This window comes from Eleutherodactylus coqui, chromosome 6 (assembly GCF_035609145.1).
Source record: "Eleutherodactylus coqui strain aEleCoq1 chromosome 6, aEleCoq1.hap1, whole genome shotgun sequence".
Taxonomy (NCBI): domain Eukaryota; kingdom Metazoa; phylum Chordata; class Amphibia; order Anura; family Eleutherodactylidae; genus Eleutherodactylus; species Eleutherodactylus coqui.
Window position 1 is genome coordinate 123,789,672 of NC_089842.1, and position 21,462 is coordinate 123,811,133.

Genomic DNA, 21,462 nt, shown 5'->3' on the forward strand with positions numbered 1-21,462 from the left:
GTACCAAACCCACAGCTGTGGCAAGGGAACTGGGTTAGTAAGAATTTTCAGACGTGTTTGTGATGGTGTTTCTATTCAATGCCAGCAAGCAGATACTGAAAATGGTGATCAGTTGAGTCTTGTAACAGGTTATTTTGAATAATATAAAGTGTAACAACTTTTAATTGCTCCCCTTAGACTTAACCTGCTGACCCCACGGCATCTGAATCAGAAGGGAAAGGCTCTTCCTTTAAGTAGTGCAGAAAAACGGAAAGCCAAGTGGGAAAGTTTACAGAACAAACAGGTAACTTTCCACAGTGTTGTACTTGTCTAATTGGGGACTCGTTGATGGGTGGCTTCCATAAATGCAACTCCTTTCTGTTCTTTGAAAGATCCTGGTTCCCGAACTCTGTGCAATTCATCCAATCCCAGCATCCTTGTGGAGGAAGGCAGTGTGCCTGCCAAGCATTCTGTACCGCTTGCATTGTCTCCTGACGGCAGAGGAGCTGAGAGCCCAGACAGCAATCGATGCGGGTGTTGGAGTGAAATCCCTTCCTGAAGATTTCCGGTAAGATCTTCTCAGTGTTTTATAACCTAAGACTTCCATCAGTTTCTCGGGCTGTATTCACACAGGTGAGTGCAGCTTTGGTCAGTAAAAGATGTGTTTCCTATGCAGTTTTCACTCCTGTTCCTGTCTGCTCTGCACTTCCTGGTTTGTGTTTGTTACCTGCATTAAGACATCTCAGAATTGCATGCAGCTTGCATGGTAAGTGATTTCGATCCGTTTTTTTATGCTCCTTAAGAAAATAATGGGTGATTCTTGAACAAGCATCACACAAATAGGACATGTGCCAATTCTTTAAACATGGGCTATTGGTCTGAGAGAAAAATCATATATGTGAATTAACGTATTCAAATGAATGGATTATTTTCCCCTGCAAATTCTGTCCATCTAAGAATCGGACAGAATTTGCATGGGTAAATTGCCTGTGTGAATACTCTCTTGGGGTATGTTCCCTCGGGGCACAAATCTGCAGTGGAAAATTCTTAGTCCACAACTGAGTCAAAATCCGCACAAATGGTGACTAAGTCAGCTGTATATCCACACCTGATTTCGACAGATACAATGCTCCCCTTACCTCCCAATTCTATGCGCTGTTGGCGCAGCCTTGCACCCAGCGCCCCACATTGAGCGCAGCACAGCTTGTCAGGTGCTGTGGAAGTACACAGCTGATTTCGAGTCAATCTGCTGCAGTGGTGCAGATAATGACTTTGCTTTGCATGTGGGAATACTGTGGAATTTTCCCAGCATTTCTGTCCCATGGGAACGCACCCTTAAAGAGACTTCTGCAGAAAAACACAGGATAGGCCATCAATGTGTGATTAATTGGGGTCTCGACTGATCATAAGAATGTCAGCATCATGGCCCGTCATTCTGCATATCGATGGCCTAGCCTTAGGCATCATGTCCAAGGGGAAAATCGGGCCCGCCGCAGATTTTCCATGCAGAATCTCTCAGCGGGTACCTCCTTTCCCGGGGACATGAGGCTAAAAATAAGATTAAACTTGCCTGTCTGGACACTACGGATCTTCCCTCCGTCGTGGCCGGATCTTCTTTCTTCGGCCCAGCGGATGTGCTCAGCACGCGGCAGCGTGCCGCACCCATGCGCCGGGCACTCCATTACCGCGCCGGAGAGCAGAAATTCAGGTACGGGTGTTCCGCGCATCTGGACTGCTTCCATAGGCCTCAATAGAAGCCTGCGGGAGCCTTTCCTGCGGGAGACCCGCACTAAAATGGAGCATACCGCGTGTGTTTTCCCGCAGACGCAATCCGCGCCTGAAGGGAAAATGACATCCGCAGGTATTTAACTACCTGTGGGTGTCCAATGCATCCCTATGGGGCGCGGATCACGCTGCGGGAAAAACGCTGCAGATTTAAAATCCCATTTTCCCCGTGGACATGAGGCCTTAGGGTGCTCTTGCACGTAGTGATAAATCATTCGCCCAAGCAAATAATGACGCCGTTTGCTTGGAAGGTCAGTCTAAACACAAAGATAAGTGGCTTATTTTAACAGGATTGCTCAGTCCGCTGCACCAGTGAGTGAGGAGGACTGAACGATTGGTGTCTAAAATGATGAACAATAATTGTTCCGTGTAATAATTGCACTCTTAAGACAATAGAACATCCATATAAGATCTGTCTTTCCCAGGAATCAGCTGATTGAACCTTTTTCATTGTTTAGTAGGCACAATTCTGTACTTTTAGTAGAGCCTCTGATTGGTAAACAAAGGGATGTGGTGTGCGGATGAAGGACTGCGGCCCCTTAAATCCGCTGATGTTCTTGGAGTTGGACTCCATTGATCTGATATTGCTGTCTTATCATAATGATGGGTCATCAGTAATTTTGTGGAGCTGGTGAACTCCTTTAATGATTAAAGCCTGGCAGTTATGCAAAGGAGAAATCCCTGCGCTAGTACTGCATCTGGTTAAGAAGATTATCTGCATTGATACATTTGTACAAACCAGAGCTGTGTGTGAGCATGACTAGGTCCAAGCAATATATAAAAATAATTGTTTCTTGTTACGAACAGCAAGCGGAGGTTATGAAATTGATGGTGAAAATGAAGAAGTTTGTTATACATTAAACTAGAATAGCACTTACATTTTTAACTTGTTTGGGTTTTCTTTTCCCTTTTTCCCCCCAGATATCCCAATTTGGATTTCGGGTGGAAAAGGTCCATTGATAGCAAAACGTTCATCTCTAGTCTCTGCCCCTCGACGACTGACTCCGTGAGCGACTGTAAACTGGGTGCAGCCGCAATGCCTAACAATGGTGCCAATCTGGAGGCCCCTGCAGAAAGCAATGACCAAATGTCTGTGAACTATTCAGCACTCTGTTCGAAATCTCCCAATACCCTCCAGGTGGCTAATATTTCAGACGATCCCAAAGTGTTCAATGGTGTCTCCTGTAACGGTCTTACTAATGGCAGTGGCGATGTTTGCCCCGGGAGTTGGCCAACTTGCTGCAAACAACTACCTGTTCAATCCTCTACCTCATTACCCCTTGAGAATATACCTAACAAGAACCAGCCCACAGCTAACAGTGAATGTACTATGAGTGACAATAACGCTACCAAACCTACCTCAGGTGGGAGTCCCAGCCCTTTGGTCAGCGCAGAAGGTGGAAAGTGTGAACACGGGACTTCCAACGGGTACTCCTCAAAGACTCTTGGGCCAAACCCTGGTCTTATCCTACAGGCTTTGACATTGTCCAATGCCAGTGATGGGTTTAATCTGGAGCGTCTTGAAATGTTGGGTGACTCCTTTCTGAAACACGCCATCACCACCTACTTGTTCTGCACTTACCCCGATGCTCACGAGGGTCGTCTGTCTTATATGAGAAGCAAGAAGGTTGGTGATCCTTAATTATTTACAAGATGACTTGTAATTTTGCTCCAGTGCAACTGAAATAGAAGAAAAAATATTAAGCAACTTTGCAAATAGTCTTGATTGACCCCTTTTGTTCAGGTATTCAGCACCTATGTGTCTCAGTAGCTACAAGCTAATACCGCAAACCTGTGTTAGTCTTGCATGTCTGTCCCCTCTTTTGAGTAACCCCTATACTTTAAATCGGGGACCCATAATCTGGTACACTGTGCTCTGATAACCTGGTATAGGACCATTAAGACTTCTGTGCCAAATTAACTGGAGGTTACCTATCAGTCTTGCACTTGCTAGATTAATGGGGGTCTTCAACCTCTCCAAAACCCCTTCTCATACCATGACATTACTATACTTTCAGGTTCTGTGCGCCTCGATGAACGTGGATAGGGCGGGCTCAGATACCGTCCCGGGAGTGGGTATCGGCTGTTGCATACACTGACACCCTACTGCAAGGGCTTCGATTGGAGAAAAACTCTTTCTCAATCGTTCATCCCATTAGTTGCAGTGGTTAATTGTGACTCGATAACCGTTTAAAGGCTGTGAACAGCCATTAAACAATTGTATTTTTTTTCCCTTTAACACCAATTTTGGGCTGAGTTAAAAAAAAAAAAAAAAAAAAAAAAATATATATATATATATATAATTAAAAACATTTGTTTTTTAGTAAACATTTTGAGCTGTTTGTCTTCTACAGCCTACATATATTCTTATACATTGTTCAGTTCCATTCAGCGTGAAACCCCTCGCTGCACCTCTCTGACGGCTCGGTCTCCAGTATATTGCCATACAAATTATAGTGTATGTATGGTAATTATACAAGACCCATGGAGGTCAGGTCAGTCCAGCTAAGCACAGTCCATTTTTGAAAAGGAGTGAGTGCGTCAGAAAGAAAAATTCCATAGAGAAAAATACCTAAAATCTGCAACTTTTTTTTTTTCCTTTTTAATGACAGAAAGCAGATACAAACACCGTAATTCTTTCCAAAGTCTATTAGAAAGTCACAGATCTCAACTTGACTTCTAGCGGGCATGCAAATGTGTGTGGACCTTTGGGCTTATTTGTTTAATACTGTCTAATGGTTACACAGTGTAGAGTTAGATTAGACAGTGATAAATGCGCTAGTTTATCACGGGGGCTCTGAATTGTAAGACTGTCTAGCCTAAGGTTAGACCACCTATTAGTTGGCTTAGTTTACAATGAAAATTGCACCATTCTTGGTTCATGTTGTTGAACACCACCTTGAGATACAATGAAAAGTGTCAGAAAATGTCAAAAGCGCATAGTAAATGTGGCGCACCGCATTGGTTGAAAGCAACTTGGCGCAATTTGTACTAGAAAACTGTCAAATGTTTAATAGTAAATAAGCCCGCTGTGTTGATTCTGTTCTTCTGTTAATCCTTTTTTTCCCCTTTTTCCTTTTCTCTTCACAGGTCAGTAACTGTAACCTTTACCGTCTTGGGAAGAAGAAAGGCTCGCCAAGCTGCATGGTCGTGTCCATATTTGATCCACCTGTGAATTGGCTCCCTCCTGGATATGTTGTGAACCAGGATAAAAGTTCCTCTGAGAAGTGGGAAAGTAATGAAACTGTGAGTAAGAATCAAAACATTGTACGAATCGCTAAAACAGGCCGTGTAATATAAAATGTAACGTGTGGATCCGCCCTTTGGAGACCCTGCACACCTCGTACTGAGCAGGTTAGCCCGGCGTTTGCCCAATTTAATTACATCTAGTTCTATGGAGAAATGTAGAAACCGACGGGAAAGTCTCAGTTCTGTGGAGTCTTGCACTTCATGACATTCTGTAAGGATGTAGAATTTCAGGTTAGCCCAAACTCTTAAATGACATGTACACCCTGATGTTTAACAAAATGACCCTCCTAACATATCCTTGAGTCATTCCCTTCCTTAGGGTGCCTGCACACGAGCAGAATTTCAAGCGCGTGATTTTAGGCACATAATCCGCCCCAGACCGCAGCCAATATACTCCTATGAGGATCCGCAGTTGTCCCCAGACGGACGGATGTGTATCGCGTTTTTTCACGCGAGTGAAAAAATCTGCGACCTGTTCTAATTTTGGTCGGATCATGCGCGTGAAGCCTCCACTACAAGTGAATGGGTGCGTTTTTTCACGCAGTACATCCGGAGTGCAGCTGCGGATGGAGTCACTGGTTGCTATGACTACAGGAAGTAGGCATGGTAGGAGGCGTCCCAACACACAGCAGAGCTTCACAGGCACATTTCAACTGCAGATCTGTCCTTTCAGTCCCCTCATCTACCAGAGAGCAGCCAGCAGACACCAGCCAGGGTGCACCCAGTACCTCCTTTTTTTCCTGGGGGGCTCTTCCTCCTCCGTTACCGCAGTACGTCCGAAAAAAGTGACATGGATCAACCATGCCCACAAAGACATCTGCTCACCGGGTGAAAGCATGTTGCCAGAATAATTTAACGGTGCTCGCACAAGCAAGAGGGACAAAACAGAATCTGGGTGATGGTTTTTAAGCTGTTTTCCAGGGAATGGGCAGTTCTCTAGGGGTTGGGTTTACAATAAGGGTGTCTTCCGGATTTTTCTGCGCGTTTTTTTCCGCAACACATCCGCGTATATCCGCGCGTGATTTTTCACGCATCCGCAAGCACATTTAGGTACCATACGCGCATGAAAATCCGCGAGTGGAATCCGGAACGCTCGTGTGCAGGCGGCCTTAGGGATTTTTAGGGGATGGGAGGGGCTGTGGCTTCGCTTGGAAACTAATGCTTAAGTCATCGGTCAGTAAAGGAAGCGGTTTGGGCACGCAATGTGTATATTCCAAGAAGTAAATTAAAATTGATGGGATTCATATACAACCCCAATTTCAAAAAAGTTGGGACGCTGTATAATGTAAATAAATGTAAAGAAAATGATTTGGAAATCTCATATAACCATATTTTATTCACAATAGAACACACATTAGAAAAAAAATGTACTCCTTATAGAGATTGATGGCAGTAAGACATCTCACAAAAGTTGCAGCAGGGCCAAGTCTGCCATTGTGTAGCATCCCCTCTTCTTTATACAACAGTCTGTAAACTTCTGGGAAGTGAGGAGACCCATTGCTGGAGTTTTTGGAGGGGAATGTTGTCCCATCCTTGTCTGATGGAGGGTTCCAGCTGCTCAGCAGTCCTGGGTCATCTTTGCCGGATTTTTCATTTTATAATGCGCCAAATATTTTCTACTGGTGAAAGGTCTGGACTGCAGGCGTCCGGTTCAGCCCCCGGACTCTTCTTCTGTGAAGCCATGCTGTTGTGATGGATGCAGTATGTGGTTTAGCATTGTATTGTTGGAATATACAAGGTCTTCCCTGAAAGAAATGTTGTCTGGAAGGAAGCATATGTTGTTTTAAACCTCTGTATGCTGCTCAATATTGATAGCACCTTTCATCATACGTAAGCTGCCAATACCATAGGGACATGTATGTAACCCCATACCATCAGAGATGTAGGCTTTTAAACTATTCTCTGATAACAAGCTGGATGGTCCTTTTCCCCTTGAGTCCGCAGGACATGACATCTGAGGTTTCGCCTCCAAAATTTAAAATTTTGAACCATCTGACCACTGAACAGTTTTCCATTTTGCCTTAGTCCATTTTAAATGAGCTTTGGGCCAGAGAAGATGCCGGTGTTTCTGCACATGTATATCCCGTTTTTGCACACGTATATCCCGTGTGTAACAAGCAATGAATGGAGGCAATGAAAGTAAATGGACTTTTTCATTCTTCCATTCACACCTGCGGACACTGCAGAACTTGGTTTGGCCATCTTTGTTTCTCCAGGCCCGGACAGTTGCTTGAACCCTGTCATGGATTTTTTGCGGGACCATGTGCAAGTAGGGCTGTTGTCACTTTAGTTCACCTTGCATGAAGTTTAATATTGCCATAAAGAGAGATACTCAGGGCTACCTCTCCAAGAGACTAGCCCTGTAAGTAGCCCTAGTTGTATCCTACTTACCTACATGTTTTCTCCAGCTCACTAGTACAGACACATCAGGTAAAAAGGTATCAAAATAAGCTCTCACTATACTATCGTTTTGTGTATCTCCAGGCCAGCGACAGTGTGACTGCTAACGGCAAGATGGATGACGATTTTGATGATGATGAAGATGATGATCTGATCTGGAGGAACCCAAAAGAGGAAGCTGACTTTGACGATGACTTTCTGGAGTATGATCAGGAGCACATAAAATTTATTGACAGCATGCTAATGGGGTCTGGTGCCTTCGTAAAGAAAATTCCACTTTCAACTTTTTCCCCTCCTGACCCAACGTTTGAGTGGAGGACCCCAAAGAAAAGCTCTTTAGAAAATCCCCAATTCCCATCTGACCTTGACGACTTTGATTACAGCTCTTGGGACGCCATGTGCTACCTGGATCCCAGCAAGGCTGTAGAAGAAGACGACTTTGTGGTGGGGTTTTGGAACCCATCAGAAGAAAACTGTGGGGCAGATGCCGGAAAGCAGTCCATCTCTTATGATCTCCACACTGAGCAATGCATTGCGGATAAGAGTATTGCGGATTGCGTAGAAGCCTTGTTGGGCTGCTACTTGACAAGCTGCGGCGAGCGGGCTGCCCAGCTCTTCCTCTGTTCTCTTGGCTTAAAAGTTCTTCCCGAGAATAATAAACATGAGAACAGTGACTACAGATACAACAATAAGACAAGTACTGACCTTTCAACCTGCAAAGGGGTGGAGTACGGTTATTTACAGATACCCCCCAGATGCATGTTCGACCACCCAGATGCAGAGAAAACTCTCGATCACCTGATATCTGGCTTTGAAAATTTTGAGAAGAGAATTAACTATCCATTTAAGAATAAGGCTTACCTCCTTCAGGCCTTCACTCATGCATCCTACCACTACAATACCATAACTGGTAAGTAAACCCTTATGACACATCTTCTTTTTTTCACTTATTGGTTTTTCCTACCCACTTTCAAAAAAATCCTAACGCCCTTATTTATCCATTGCCGAAGATGTCTGAGGACTTGCTCTCGCGGAATGAGTTGTATTTTTCAATGGTACTATTTAATGTACCAGATAATGTACTGAAAAATGTTTAAAAAAATGCCTAAGTGGAGTGAAACAGGAAAAAACAAAACTATTTTGTCATCTTGGGGGGGTGTGGGGGGTAAGGAGGGGTCTTGTTTTTATGGCGTACACTCTGCGGCGAAAATGCTACAACTTTTTTCTGTGGGTCACTATGATTACGAGGATACCAAATTATATATATATATATATATATATATATATATATATATATATATATATATATATATATATATATATATATATATATATATATATAAAAAATGAAACACTTTTGTTGTACTACTTTTAAACCAGGAAATATCTTGGGGGGGGGGGGGGAGAGATTTATGTCTGTCAAAGAGGATGGCAGAGAATTTAAGTTTTTCCATCAATACAGTTGTGTAAAGGGTCCTTTTTATGGAACATCCTCTAGTTTTAATCTGTACTATTTTGGCGTTCACGTGACTTTTTGATTGCTCTTTAGTACTTTTTTTTTTCTTTCTTGGAGACGGGGGTGACTAAAAAAAAGTGCCGTTCTGGTGTTCTTTATTTTTCTCTGACCGCTATAACTGTAAGGGATACATGTGTTACTTTTATAGACTGGACTTTTATGGACATAGCAATACCAAATTTTTTCTTATTTGTGTCATTGGGAGACACCGCAAGACCTGAGGTATAGCTCCTGCCACTAGGAGGCAGGCACTAAGCAAAGAAAGTGTTAGGCCTTCCTTCCAGCTATACCGCCCATGCAGGCACTGAGCTAAATCAGTTCACCTGTCTTTAGTGCTGACTTTCAGTAGGCGAAAAAATGATCGCTGGCTGCTTGTTACATGTGAAGCGCTCGGCTGGAAGTCAGCGATAAGTCAGTGTACATGTTCTGCACGAGCGTTAACGACCTTAGCCGTGACGTCAGCGCTCGTGCAGTGGTTTAAAAGATTGTCGGCTTGTGTAAAAGGGCCATTAGGCAGCCGACACTAAGCAAAAAAGTGTTCGCTCTTCCCACCATGCTTTACCACTTATGCAGACACTGAGCTAATCAGCATGTACATAAGCAGTTGGAGAAACGAGAGACAAAACCTTAATGGCACTAACAAATGATGGATCTACACACCACAAGAGATCTAGAGGAAAAATAAACTACTTGTGGTGAAAGTCATCACTTAAAGGGAAACCATGGTGCTGACGTACTGCATCCCCAAATGAATGTCCAGATCAAATGATTTGACAGTGAATAATAAAAATCCATGCAGGAGACAGATATCGTGATTTTTAAAGGCTGTCCCTAGGGGTAGAAAAAAGGAGAGTGTGGCAAGTGCAAACACCACCACCCTGCAAAACCATGCAAACTAGAAAGGCATTGAAGAGTATGCACTATAGAACTTCGAAAGGTGGTGAGTGAGGATCATGTAGCGGCTTAACCCAAAATGCTGGTGGACTGTTGGGCACTCTTACACCTGTAGAGCCAAGCTCTATGTTGAACTGTCTGATGCACCTGCCTCTGTAGGGAAAAGTGCTGTAAGGCTCCATACCTTTCCGTGATACTCGTTGTAATTGGACAGCCCACATTCAACTTGTGGAGGAATACTCTAAGGGTGGCATGGGTGTAGGGAAAAGGGAAAGAAAGACCATGTCCTTGTTGGTATAAAAGGCTGAGACTGATGGAGGTAGGGAAGAGGAGACTAATCGAAGGAGTACTATCTTGGGTCTGTGGATCACCAGAAATACAGTTCTACAAGAAAAGGCCGACAGTTTGAAAAAATGCGGCATGAAGAAAATTGCAAGTAAAATACCACGTTCTAAGAAAGGAGGTAGAGGTAAAGGTGACTGGTTCAAATGAATTAGATTGCAAAGAAGCAAGGCCAGATTAAGGTCTCATTGAGTAGTGCAGTTGCAAAGAAAAAGTAGGGGAATCCTTTGGAATTGCAGAGATTTCTGTATCGTTTGCTAATACAATGTGGTCTGCTGATTTGTTTTCTAAGTCACAGTAATGGACAAACAAAATGTAACTAAATTAATAACTCTGAAACAGTTGTGCTACTCATTTTATTGAGCATGTTGAGTAGAAATCCACAGGACAAGAAGAAAAAGTGAACCTTTATTAATGACTTTTCCAAGAGATAATGAGCAAGAGGTGGTTCGGTTAAGGAGAAGAGATTGGAAGTTGGGTTTCACGAGTGCTTTGTCCAATAAATGAAAGAACACAAAGCCTGGTTACTGACAAATATTCTTCTCCAGAAAGATGCATCCGACTTTCAGAAGAAGTTAGAGGGATGCATGAAACTAAAAAACCCAGCAAAATCATTGCCAAAGACCTAAGTGGACATCAATCCACAGACAAATTCTCTGCCAATGTAAAAGATTCAAAACTGCGGCTACTCTACCTGACATTGGGCAGGCAATACTGAGAGAGTTGAGAAAGAACCCAAGGGTAACCATAAAAAACATTGACATTGAGCAAGGGATTGGACCAGATGACCCATCCCTTCCAACTCTGGAATTTCATGAAGACTCTACAAACTGCAAAAACCTCTGTTCATGTATCTACTTTTAAAAATAACTTAAATTGAAAAAGCAAGAATGGTGTTTATGAGAGAAAATCACAAAGGAAGCATTTGCTGTGACCTATCTGAAGTTTGCCTGAGGCCATCTGGATGTTCCATGATGCTTCTGGGAATACGTTCTATGGACATATTGAGTCAAATTTTTAGCACAAATGCACAACTCTGTTTGGAGGGGGGAAAAAAACTGCACACCAACACCAAAATATCATTCCAATTGTGAAGTTTGATTTAGGGCTGCTTTGTTGCCTTGGGGCCTGGGTGCCTTGTGATCATTGGAGGAACAATTAAACTCCTTGTCAAAAAAAAAAAAAATGAAGCCCACTCTGTAGTAGTCCAGTTCCATCATTCACGACATCACTGCCTCGGAGGCGACTGGGTGTCAAAGGCAGTAAACGTAATTGGCGCAGTGAGGCCAAATGTCCTTCAGACAAGTACCTGGAAAATGTTCGACAGACACATGGTGCCACCTGTATCTGGATGGCGAAGCTTGTGTATATCGGAAGCTGCTTGTGTATATCGGACAGTCCTCTGTGCTGGTGGTCTGTTGATGACATCCTGACTCCGGTCGCCTTGTGTACGTGCCCTTATGCATCCACTGATCCCAACCCCTAACAGTCTGGTAAGAACGGCCCAGGTGGCGGCAATTCATCAATACGACCATCCAGCTTCTTGCATCCCAATAATGCGCCCCTCTCAGACTCTTTTAACGAGGTGAAAACTCTTTGATTGGGTCGTAGAGGCATCTAGCGGTCAACAAGCTCTACACAAGCGGAAGAAAAGGTCACTACATACAAGGAGCCTCAGAGCCTTTTATAGGCCAAGGGTGGAACCACTTTTGGGGCCTCAGGTGGTAAGACCGTTCATCTAATCACCCCACAACTCTAATCATTTACATATCTGCCTGAGATGTAACTGCATGCCGAGTTTTGCAGCAAAACGACAACCTCTAGGTGCTTCATTTTTGTTTTGACAGTGTAATTCTGCGGTATATTTTAAGGATAATGTAAGGGCAGCAATCCATGACCTCAGGCTGAAGAGACTGTGAATAATGCAGCAAGAGAATGACCCAAAGCACACAATTAAATGAGCTAAAGAATGGTTGTAAAAGATGATCTGTGTTGTGAAATTAGCCAAGTCAGAGTTCTGGCCTTAACCCTATTGAGATACTGTAACTTGACCTGAAGAGTGTTGTGAGCACAAGGCAGCCCAGAAAGTTTGATGAACTGGAACACATTTGCACAGAGGAATGGTCCAAAATTCCTCCTTCAAAGTTCTAAAAATCTTATTTGCAGCTAAAGGAAGCTTTTGGTGGTGGTGAATGCTGCTAAAGGGAGATCTACAGCTTATTAAACTTTAGGGTTTGGGGTTTTTTGTTTTTTTTTTGTTTCAACCTGTAGTGTGAATGTTAAGACCTGTATGGTCCAACTGTTTGCGTGTTTATTAGTTTAGTTAGATTGTTATCCAAGCCACAATGATCAGACCACATTTTATTAGAGATCAATGCAGTAATCCAAGGAATTCTGACGGGTTTACTGTTTCTTGTAACTGTAGGCTGACGGAAGGGAGGCACAATGTGAACCATGCCTAATAAAAGGTATAGACCGCTAATTTGGTTGTCAAAGGGTGCCAGAAGATCATGGGGAAATATTTTGACTCTTGCTAAACTCTGTTAGAGAAGCGGGCCCCATAGGAAAAGATCTTTCTAGAGCAGCAGATGCCACTAGTCGCACTGGCCAGTAGAGCTACAAGGTCTGTCTACTAGCCTTGACAGGACCAGTCTAGAAGAAAAAGGATCATTAGACAATCACTGTCTTGATGATTTAAGACAGGAATGGAAGACATAACAGGAAATGCAGTTTGACAAGAGCATCTTAAGCTTGAGTCATGGAGAAATATAGCATGTGAATCAGTTTTGATGCCATGAAATCCAAATTTGCTTTATCCCTGCATGTTAGATTATTGAGAAGGCTTGAGGATGAGGGGCATACCATCCTGGGTCAATCTGTTTTCAGATGAGGACATCAGCGATCCAGTTGTGTCTGCTCCTGGAATGTAGACTGCTGAGGGGGCTATGATGTGGGCTGCTGCCCGCTTCAGGGTCCTGGTTGCTCAACAAGGCTGCACTACTGCAAGCCACAACTTTAGTGGTTTACGTAAGCGACTAGCGTGGCATTGGGTGTCTGAGGACTGGGGGTGGATCGGTGCCAGAGGGACAGGAAGATGACGACTCGCAGAAAGGGGTGACTGCAACTGAATGAAGGTAGTCACCTTTATAGAGACCATCAGGCCCAAGATCCACATGCAGAACTGGAACAAAACTAGAGCTGTGAGACACTGTTGCAGTGAGAAGAGCCATGTCTGAGGAAGTACCAGTAGTATCCTTATCCGAGCCTAGCTTTGTCAAAGCACTTGCCCAGAAAAGTTTGTCATTTTAGGAAATATTTACATAGATGTATAAATGGGCAATGCCAGGTATATAAACTAGTTAATAAATCAAAAACTGTGTGTTACTAGCTGGGTGTCACGGCAAACTCCCACATTGTCCAGTTAGTGCTGACAGAACCCAAAATGGTACCTATAAAAACTATAGCTCGTCACACAAAAAATAAGCCCTTCTAGCGCTCCGTCAATGGAAAAATAAATTATTGGATTTTGAATGCAGTGATGCCCCAAAAAAATAAATCCTACCTCCACGAAGAGATGCTGTGTTTGGCTGAACAGCGCCTGAAGAACCGATCAATGCAGCACTCGATGAACCAATCGCAGCCATCGCTTTGTGGAGCCGGGATTTCTGAATTGGCTGAGCCATGGCATGATAAATCCTGCATTATATCTCATTATCTGCCTCGGCTCAGCCAATTCATAAATCCCGCTTCCACAACGCGATGGCTGTGATTGGTTCGAGCGCTGCTTTGATTGGCTGAACAGTGTCTGAAGAACTGATCGCAGCCATCGAATTAGTTTATCAAGCGCCACATTGATTGGCTGGGCAGCACCCAAAGAACAATTGCATCCATAGCTTCGTGGAGGCGGGATTTGTGAATCCCGTAACCAGGAAGTGATCCTGTGGGGGCGCCCAAGGACTGCGGGAACGATGCCGGAGCTGTGGAGAGCAGTACAAGGGACTTGGCCAGAGCCCGCTAGGTAAGTAAAATAAGACCTAGTGCCTCTTTGGGGGGCAAAATTTAATATGACAGCGTCATTTTTTTCGGGAAATGCGGTATTAGTGGCAGTAGCTGAACACAAGGTTATAATCGGTGTCCCTGAATAATACGGGCAAAAATATTCTACTAAAATATTGCCCTGTACGTAAGAGATTCTAACTACTCTAATACTGTCCCCCATGAGCAAGAATATACTATATTAATGACCCCTATGTCGTGTTATCACATGTTTCAGTGACCGGTTAGCAAGCATGTCGTGTTTTTTTTGTCTTCCAGACTGCTACCAGCGTTTAGAATTCCTCGGGGATGCAATTTTGGACTACCTCATTACTAAGCACCTTTATGAAGACCCCCGCCAGCACTCCCCAGGAGTTCTCACTGACTTGCGCTCAGCTCTAGTCAACAACACCATATTTGCTTCGCTGGCTGTGAAGTATGACTACCACAAATACTTCAAGGCCGTTTCTCCAGAACTTTTTCACGTCATAGATGACTTTGTGCAGTTTCAACTAGAGAAGAACGAAATGCAAGGGATGGATTCGGAGGTATTTGAATAATGCATCTGCCTAGTAGAAGTAGATAACTATATAACCACCATGGTGCTGTTCATTTAAAGGAGATCCCTCCCTCACTTTTATATATGATGATTGGGCTCTAGTGGAGGTCTATTCTATGTATATAAAGTTCTGCAAGAACTGTAGAAAACTTGGAGTTCTGTAAGTATATATTAAAGGAGTTTTCTGCTCCAAAGTTATTGATGACCTGTCTACAGGATAGGTCATCAAAGGTAGATTGGTGGGGACCACCACCTATTAGTTGATCTTGAAGAAGCTTGTGGCTGGCTGGAAGCCTCAAAACTCCATCTATTCTGCAGTGGCTTGGTGTGGTAGTGTAGCTCTCCAGTCGAAATGAATGGGAGGCAAAGTTATTAACTCTCACCCCCACCCTTTAGTAACTTTCATCTTATTTTGCTCTTCAGCTGAGAAGATCAGAGGAGGATGAGGAGAAAGAGGAAGACATTGAGGTGCCAAAGGCCATGGGTGACATATTTGAGTCCCTTGCGGGAGCTATTTATATGGACAGTGGAATGTCACTAGAAACCGTGTGGCAGGTGTACTACCCGATGATGAGACCATTAATAGGTAATACTTTATCTAGGAAATAATATTAATTGGGAGTGTATATATAATATAAATAAGATTTTATGAGTTTTTAGAAAGAGGCATATTGCTGGGAATTTACGGTGACAGCCTGACTTCTGTGACTCGGATTCTAAGAATGAAGGGGCTGCATCTCTGATTTAGCACTGCAACACCTTCTATGTTTACTCTGCACGGTGGGTGCTGCTTTGCAGAGTAAACTTAAAAGGGAGCGCACTGCTAGATCAGCTGGTGAAGATGAACCAAAAAAAATGGAAAGTTGTAAAAATGATTCTTATACAATAATTAAAGGGGTGTTCCTTATCACAGCACGCTATCCCCTATTCTGTGGATCTGTGCAGGTTCGACTGCTGGGACCCCCATCGATCTCGAAATTACAGCTTCATGAATGGGTCTACCAGACATAGCGAGTGCTTGAACTCTCCTACATCTGTCCCAATTTAAGTGAATAGAGCAGACGTGTGTAGTCACGCCCTCCACTGCCCAGGGCATGCCGAAGGTGCAGTCTCTGGATTGGTGGCGGTCCCATATATACTCACTTCGCAGCCGGCGTCTGTGTCCCCTGTGATGATCTCCCAGGCGCTATGGCAGGCTGTGTGTAATCTTCCCCACTGTCAGAGGATTCTCTCTTTGGTATATTGGGCCTTGAATTCCCCGGCTTCAGCAAGTGAGTGCAGTGATTGGATCGAGTGCCAGCCAATCAGAGCCGGCACTCGATCATTCACAGCCATTCAGTGAATTATATTACTGAATGGCTGTGATTGGTTCATCGAGCACCAGCTTTGATTGGCTGGCGCTCAATCCAATCACAGCACTCACTTGCTGAAGGCCGGGGGAATTCAAAGCCCCGTTTACCAGAGAGAATCCTCTGACAGCGGCCTGCCACAGCGCTTGGGGGATCATCGCAGGGAACTCAGACGCCGGCTGCGAGGTGAGTCTTGTGTTTTGGTTTTTTTTCACCTAGTGTAGCTAGAGCTGATTCCTGGGGGAGGGATTATTAAATGGTTAGGTCTTATTTTCGGGAAAACGCTGTACTAGGGATTATCTTGCACTGTTCCTGAAATTTGCTGACTTAAGAATGCTTTTGTTACAGAAAAATTTTCGGCCAATGTTCCCCGATCCCCTGTGCGAGAACTTTTAGAAATGGAGCCGGAGACAGCCAAATTCAGGTAAGTGCATGCATCCTTCATGAATTTCTGTATCTGTATCTATCTATAAAGTGATCTTGAGAAAACTACTGTGTATAGGAGGGAGATGACTACTCTGGAGAATATCCTATGGTCCAGGTACATCGTTTTTGTTTTGAAGTGGTGATTTGGTATTTTTTCTTCTTTTCTCCTCTATTTATATATAATTTTAATATTATTCAGCCATGTGTAGTATCCATTGTTTAAAACCATTGAAATCCATTTTTTTCTTTGTCAGCCCGGCCGAGAGGACCTATGACGGCAAAGTTCGCGTCACTGTGGAAGTTGTAGGAAAGGGCAAATTCAAAGGGGTTGGCAGAAGTTACAGAATTGCCAAATCGGCAGCTGCTAGACGAGCCCTCAGAAGCCTCAAAGCAAATCAACCTCAGGTCGCAAGCAGCTGAGAGATCTCATCGACTGCTGCCATGGCAAATGCCCATCCAGAGAACTCATATAACATAACCCTTTGACAACGAGCTAATGACATCCAGAGTGGAGCATATAACTCAAACACACATGCCTTGTGGTATCTCCCAGTCTGGGCCTCTTTGCAAGCGCCCTGCAGTGCATTGTGGGAAAAGATATAATGTGCAAACACAATCTGATCACCTGTCCTGACGTCTGCTTTGTTTAATCACAAGAGTGCTTTAACTATGATATATAGCAAGTCGTGAATCTGGTCTCCATCTTGTCTTAAAATGTTTCAGTTTTGGGGAATAGGTACAAAGATCAGATTTTGGTTTCTCGACGGATAGAGGGGAGAAAAAGTTTGTCCCTGTGAATGAAATCTATAGAGAGATTCACATACATCAAGTATTTTATTCACATTTCGAGGGCTGTTTTGGGAGTTTTATAGAAATTTTATTGGGGTTATCTGGTCCAATGAGAAGTCAATTTTTCCTCGTTGTGTCATGCAAGAAAACCATAACCTTTACATTGCACTTATATGGACACCATTTAGTGTCACAGAGCGAGTGAAAGGATAAGTGTTACAGATGGGTATTTTTTTTTTTCCTTTCCTCCCCCTCCACAAAATATCTAACAATTCCTACTGTCTGGATTCCATGCGCATGTAGTAGACTTCATAGTTTTTTTCCCTATTTTTCGAAATGCTTGTAAAGCTACAATGGAAATTTTGTAACAAATTTTATCAGTCTTGAATAGGGGCAGATAATGGAAGAGGAAACAAAAATATTCACCTTGATGGACTCCCCAACTTCTGGAATGCTGCAAATACCAAGACGTGTTGGGTGTCGCAATGTAGCTTTTCCTTTTCGTTCTGTTGTGTTTTTTTTTTTTTTCAATATCTGAAATGGATATATCAGATGACTTTATTGTCTCTGGTTTGTTAGGTCGCATTTACCACAACCCATCAAATTTGACTCCAAAACTTTCTAGAGTCTTGCTGGAAGAAAAAAAAAAAAGTGACCTGATTGAGACTGTTGTGACCCCTCTTGTGTTTTGTGATTTAATCAAAGCAATTTTGGCTCTTTGGGCGGCATGGGGTTAAAGGGGGGTCTTGTAGTATGACTGAAGTTATGTGTTTTTTTTCCTTTTTTTTTCTTCTTTCTCTCCCTTTGTGTTTTCTGTTTTATGGGTTGGGGGTTTTGCCTAAATTTCTAGTCTATGTAGGCAGTCTTCACTTAAATACCTCATTATCCTCCCACCCCTCCCCGCATGCTTTCTCATTTTTGTCTTGGTGCTATGTTTATGTATTAAGCTTGAAATGCGTATTTTTATTTGCACTGTAACTATATTACCTCTTTAATTTACGTGTTTCTTGTATTTTTTCAAAAAAAAAACAAAAACAAATTGTGGGGTGCTTTCAGCCACAGTCACATCATTGGAGGTTTGCTGCAAATGTTTTTTTTCTACTGATGCTTGAAGCCTCGAAACAAATCAAGGATTTTGCATAAGTTAAGAGTGGGTAGAGAGCTGTCATGAGCAGAGACGTATCTGCTGCCCTTCAGTTTTCAACATTTGGATTTTCCTTTGTTTCTATTTTTTAGTCTTTTCTTTTTTTTGTTTTTTTTTTATCTTGCATGCTTTATGTTGTGCCACTCTTTAGTAAAAAAAAATATCTTCGGTTAGCTGCTTTCTCAATTAAATTCCACGCATGGCTCTCTCCTGTCGTCCCACACTTGTTCTCCAAGTTAGTACTTTTATTTTTGAAACTGAGAAAATAAATTGAATTTTATACTTTTTCAAAATGATTTGTGTAATAGGTTAATAACGAATTGACGGAGGCCAAGGATAGAATCCATTCCGATATCCACAGAATTTTTTTTTAACCTGAACGAATAATCAAAAAATAAAATAAAATATGGGATTTCGGATCTTTTTGTTCTGAACAGCTTTTTCAACAGGTATTTTTCTTGGTGCCTGAGAACGCTTGATTAGATCGCATTCAATTCCTTTCATTCATTGCCAACCACAGCTACAATCGTTTTGGCCACAATTTGGCAAACATTCCCAATAATATGATGTTTTTTTCAGATTTCATTCAAAGCGTTTCGAACCAAATTTTCTTTTCACATCAATGACCCCGTCTTGTCCTTCTATATTATATAATTGTATTCTTAAAACATTTTATCCCAAGTGCCAAAATTGAAGACTCCCTTCACCTGTAACATGCATTTTTTTTTATTATGAAATATAAGAAGAGAGGACAAAGGGTCCATTAAAGTGGAAAGTGATAACGTTTGCTTATCATTTTCTTCCAAGATACTCTTAAGCTTTCCATTTCTAAGAAAAATGGAAAAGTCCTAAAGTTGGATTCAGTCCTAATCCACATTGTAGAGTACTTATTGTACACATTCGCAGACTAAATATATGCTGTGATAAATTTAAAAAATGCACTATTCCTCACCCGCCCCCCCCCCCCCCCCTACGCCGCCATAAAATTAGTATGATACTTCATAAATACATCTAGAGGTATTTCAATTTAATACATAAAAATATTCAATAGGGAGTTAAATTGAAATTTGGAAAGATTTCTTTAGAACCCTAAAAAGTTAAATTGTGAGCAGATAACCTTTTTCTTTAGCAAAACATATTGGAAGCCCATTTTTGAAAAGCTTTTTATACTGTTTTTTCAGAAAAGTCTTAAATTTGTATAATAGGATTTCTTAACTTTTCATTGTCTCTGCCAAATCCAGATGTGTCAAGAAGCCAGTTATGCTTTCTTTTCTCCTAATTCCTTTGATTTAATTCTATTGTTTTTCCCGGGAATGCCTCGATGTGAGCACAAACCTCATTTTGTGCCCTCCTGTATACAAGGTGTGTAACAATTACAGTTATGGGGAGATTTCCGGAGGAACTCTGGCTGAGAAATGGAAATCATTTTTAGAACGTTTCAGTGCAAAAAAATAAATTCTAAAAGCATTTTAATGCACCCTTGAAGAATCAAGAGACCCAACAGCATTCGGATGATATTTGGTAAAGTGTATATTTTTTACCATCTTCGATTTACAATACTGTATTTGACTAGACCGAACTATGCTGCATATATGTGTGTGTTTAAGCTTTTTGTTTCATTCTTTTTTTTTTTTCTTTTTGCTGTTTTTGTTTTATGTAGCACAAATAAGCCTTGCACTTGGTACCGTGCTTTACCTCATTTCAGAATGACTATATGCTTAACAGGGAGGGGAAGAATGTGGTTTGGATTTCGCTGTCATTTTGATCAGAAAATAGGATCATTTTATGCCTGCATTGTGTCATATTCTTGCACAGCAAACTACCCTGTACGTTATGTAATGTTGTATTTTCGTCCCTGGCATATTTTCACTACAAGATCTGGTTATTGTGTTTTTAAATTCTGAATGTCGTGATTTTTTTTTTTCACTTCTGTGAAAAAAAAATACAAAAAACTGTATAACATTCCTTTTTTATTTTTTATTTGCCGTGGATGAAATTTCAGCTTGACATAAACACTATTTGATATGTTTGCATTAGTTGCTATGTGTTTAAACCAGTGACGCTTGTCATTTTATAAAGTGAACAAAACTTTTCCCAGGACTTCAGGTGTACCTTAAATAGCAGAAAAAATATATTACAGGATGTTTGAAAATTTTTAAATGTATTAAAATGCTTTAATTTGTTTTTTTTTTCCTATGAATGAAATCACCCACAGACCAGATAAGCTGTGCATTGGCCCATCTGTTTACAGTGGTAAACTCGCCGAGAAATGTTTGTGAGCAAGATAATGAGAATTTGCAGGCAATCCTATTGTAAATAGCAGTGGTGGGGGGGAAAGGGGTTGAAAAAAAGCGAAATTGTAATCTGGATGTGAAATTGTCAGTGTCACATGCTGCAGCTGTCTCAATGACTTTCATACTGTAATCGTACTGCAGAAATTTGCAGTCTGCACCTTATGGATCACAAATACTTTTAATAGTTTTTGTAATAACTGTAGCTGAATATATCTCCAATAAAGTTATGTTCTGGTTGTTGAAACCTGTGTCAGACTTTTGATGTTATCTGCATAAAGTACAACACTTTGGGATGTTGCCGTTAAACTTTTTTGGAGTGAGGGGGGGTGGCAGTCAAGAAACTCCCCCCCCCCCCACCCCCCTCTGATTCAGTCCACCTTCATTTCTGGCAAGAGTTATGTTCACAGCTGTCTGATTGTAGCCTACAGGGGGAACACATTTGGAATCAGTATCACAAAAATGCCAGAGTGAATTTCAATATGGGGATACAGGTATCCAGACGCCACATTAAAATAAAATCAGCCAAGGCTCCATTGTATACTCTATATTAGACCATTTACCCCCTTGGAAAGTACTGCTTCTTCTGCTGCAAAGGACAGATGGAATTATCTCATGAATGAAGGATCATACTACACACAGGATTTGTTCGTAGTCTGTGACCATTAAGACACACAGGTCTGCTTCGGCTTTGTATACACCAA

The 21,462-nt window shown here is 42.1% G+C and overlaps 1 protein-coding gene across 1 annotated transcript in view; it reads left to right on the top strand.

Annotated features, from left to right (window-relative positions):
- The window catches only part of DICER1 (dicer 1, ribonuclease III), a 60,143-nt gene extending 39,144 nt beyond the window's left edge, over window positions 1–20,999 (top strand). Inside the window, exons 22-30 of the mRNA XM_066572390.1 lie at window positions 178–283; window positions 372–547; window positions 2,686–3,391; window positions 4,855–5,010; window positions 7,498–8,323; window positions 14,480–14,748; window positions 15,183–15,345; window positions 16,457–16,532; window positions 16,789–20,999. Coding sequence (XP_066428487.1) covers window positions 178–283; window positions 372–547; window positions 2,686–3,391; window positions 4,855–5,010; window positions 7,498–8,323; window positions 14,480–14,748; window positions 15,183–15,345; window positions 16,457–16,532; window positions 16,789–16,954 — 2,644 coding nt within the window. The 3' untranslated portion in view covers window positions 16,955–20,999. The remainder of the gene's footprint in view (window positions 1–177; window positions 284–371; window positions 548–2,685; window positions 3,392–4,854; window positions 5,011–7,497; window positions 8,324–14,479; window positions 14,749–15,182; window positions 15,346–16,456; window positions 16,533–16,788) is intronic.
- Window positions 21,000–21,462: the final 463 nt, after the last annotated feature.